The sequence below is a fragment of the Phoxinus phoxinus genome (genome assembly GCF_949152265.1).
Source record: "Phoxinus phoxinus genome assembly, chromosome: 11".
NCBI classification, from domain to species: Eukaryota; Metazoa; Chordata; class Actinopteri; order Cypriniformes; family Leuciscidae; genus Phoxinus; species Phoxinus phoxinus.
The window spans coordinates 205001-207500 of record NC_136886.1 but is presented as its reverse complement, the minus strand read 5'-3'; the positions used below and the strand labels follow the sequence as shown (position 1 = coordinate 207500).

The following is a 2500-nucleotide window of genomic DNA, read 5'->3' as shown; positions in this document are numbered from 1 at the left end:
GTAAAGCTAACACTAACTAACCCTTCCAGGAGTCTCTGAGGGTAAAGCTAACACTAACTAACCCTTCCAGGAGTCTCTGAGGGTAAAGCTAACACTAACTAACCCTTCCAGGAGTCTCTGAGGGTAAAGCTAACACTAACTAACCCTTCCAGGAGTCTCTGAGGGTAAAGCTAACTCTAACTAACCCTTCCAGGAGTCTCTGAGGGTAAAGCTAACACTAACTAACCCTTCCAGGAGTCTCTGAGGGTAAAGCTAACTCTAACTAACCCTTCCAGGAGTCTCTGAGGGTAAAGCTAACACTAACTAACCCTTCCAGGAGTCTCTGAGGGTAAAGCTAACACTAACTAACCCTTCCAGGAGTCTCTGAGGGTAAAGCTAACACTAACTAACCCTTCCAGGAGTCTCTGAGGGTAAAGCTAACACTAACTAACCCTTCCAGGAGTCTCTGAGGGTAAAGCTAACTCTAACTAACCCTTCCAGGAGTCTCTGAGGGTAAAGCTAACACTAACTAACCCTTCCAGGAGTCTCTGAGGGTAAAGCTAACTCTAACTAACCCTTCCAGGAGTCTCTGAGGGTAAAGCTAACTCTAACTCTATCAGATGGAGGCACACCCAGAGGGATTTCTTTATTACAGAGACCAAATATATGCATGTTTATGTGCCCAAAAAACTATATTTATTTGTTTTATTTCTGGTTTTGACAATTATAACAACAGTATTGAACTGAATAAACTTTTTAACACTTATTAAATACTGCATTTCACAAAACAAAACACACTTCTACATCAATAGTCTGAAAGTGCAAAAAAAAAAATATATATATATATATATATATAATGCACTAAAACACAATTTAGTGACAAATAAAATATTTGATAAGGTAAACAAACAGGTAATGATTACATGAGCATGTGATGTGTATGATCATTACATACAATGCATGTAAAAAAATATATATTTTAAAGCATAAAACATTCTAAACTGCCTGAATAATACAAAATACATAACTGCGTTTGCATCTTTATATTTATAATAACAACAGGCAAAAAAAAAAAAAAGACTGTCTAATGTTTAGAGTCAATTACTAAGTCTAAGTCTAGAGTTATCTAAAGACAGACTCAGTGTGTGCAGTAATGGCTGCCGAATAAAGCTGATTAATTAAGGGACGTTATGTTTCCTCTGAGCTGTTGCTGACTCATCTCAGTGCTTTAATGACACAGTTCCCACAACGGCCACAAGATGGCGCTGTTTATCGGGAATCTGATGTTACAAAACTGATACCTAGTTATGGGAAAATGCTTAATATCAGGAAGCCGATATATCGGTCGATCTCTAAAATTAGCAGTAATCGTTAGCATGTGGCATTGTGCGCAGTGAGTGACTGAGCTTGTGTCCTTCAGGAGGAGAATGAGAAGAAGGGGCAGAAGGAGCTGTCGGACTCTGAAATCACGTCCTCGGAAACGTGAGTTTGACGTGTTTAATAACCCATGATGCTCTAGCTGCGCTGATGCTAACTTACTGTTCGTTCTGCTCAGAGTTTCTCGGAGCCGCAAAGCTCCGTTCAAACAAGTCAAGTTTGGGACCAACATCGACGTCTCGGATGAAAAGAAGTGAGTCCCGGTGCATGTGGTTCCCCTCTGTGTTTTGTGTATATTGTAAGTGATAGTGTCTCATGCATTGGCCAAAGCCAAGCGTTTGTGTGTGCAAGCAGTGATGCTAACTGAGCTAATGCGGGCCGGTGCCGCCGAAGCGCCTGAGCTCCGCCGCTGCTCGGTCTGTAGTGAAGCTCGAGTGAACTGTGGCTCCCCCTGCAGGTGGAAGCTGCAGCTGCAGGAACTCAGTAAACTGCCTGCGTTTGCTCGAGTCGTGTCCGCCGGAAACCTGCTCAGTCACGTGGGCCACAGCATTCTGGGAATGAACACGGTCCAGCTCTTCATGAAGGTGCCGGGCAGCAGAACTCCAGGTGAGAGCCGCTGGCGTTACTCAATGATGGAGCCGCTGGCGCCCTTTACTTGCTTAGTTGGGGACATTTATGTTAATACTCAACAATAGTATTGATCTCCTGCACTGATTATTATATGAGAACTGGACGATGACATCACGGTTTTCTCCAGAGCGGCTATATATATATATATTAATAACTTTTTCACAACAGAAATGAGCATCACTGAACTTGCTTAAGCTGGACTGATGCTATTCTCTTCTGGACACACGGTTGCATTATTTCCCTGTTCTCTCTGTGAAGCGCTGTATAAATAAAGCTGACGTCCAGTCACATGATCTCTCTGCTCATATCACATGATCTGCTCATATCTAGGGCATCAGGAGCACAATAACTTCTGCGCCGTGAACATCAACATCGGGCCGGGCGACTGCGAGTGGTTCGCCGTGCCGGAGCCGTACTGGGGAGTGATGAGCGAGTTCTGTGAGAAGTATGTACTAGTTCATACGCAGTCTGACATTTGATTTGAGTCATTTCCAGCTCTGGATAAGTATGGACG

At 43.2% G+C, this 2500-nt stretch overlaps 1 protein-coding gene across 3 annotated transcripts in view; it reads left to right on the top strand.

Moving 5' to 3' along the window:
- Positions 1-2500, top strand: part of kdm6al (lysine (K)-specific demethylase 6A, like) — a gene marked incomplete at its 5' end in the record, with an annotated part of 56268 nt that overhangs the window by 39684 nt on the left and 14084 nt on the right. For all 3 annotated transcript variants that reach the window (XM_079629018.1, XM_079629017.1, XM_079629016.1), the window contains 4 exons: positions 1400-1461; positions 1535-1609; positions 1814-1962; positions 2317-2431. In XM_079629018.1, the coding sequence (XP_079485144.1) occupies positions 1400-1461; positions 1535-1609; positions 1814-1962; positions 2317-2431 (401 nt within the window). The remainder of the gene's footprint in view (positions 1-1399; positions 1462-1534; positions 1610-1813; positions 1963-2316; positions 2432-2500) is intronic.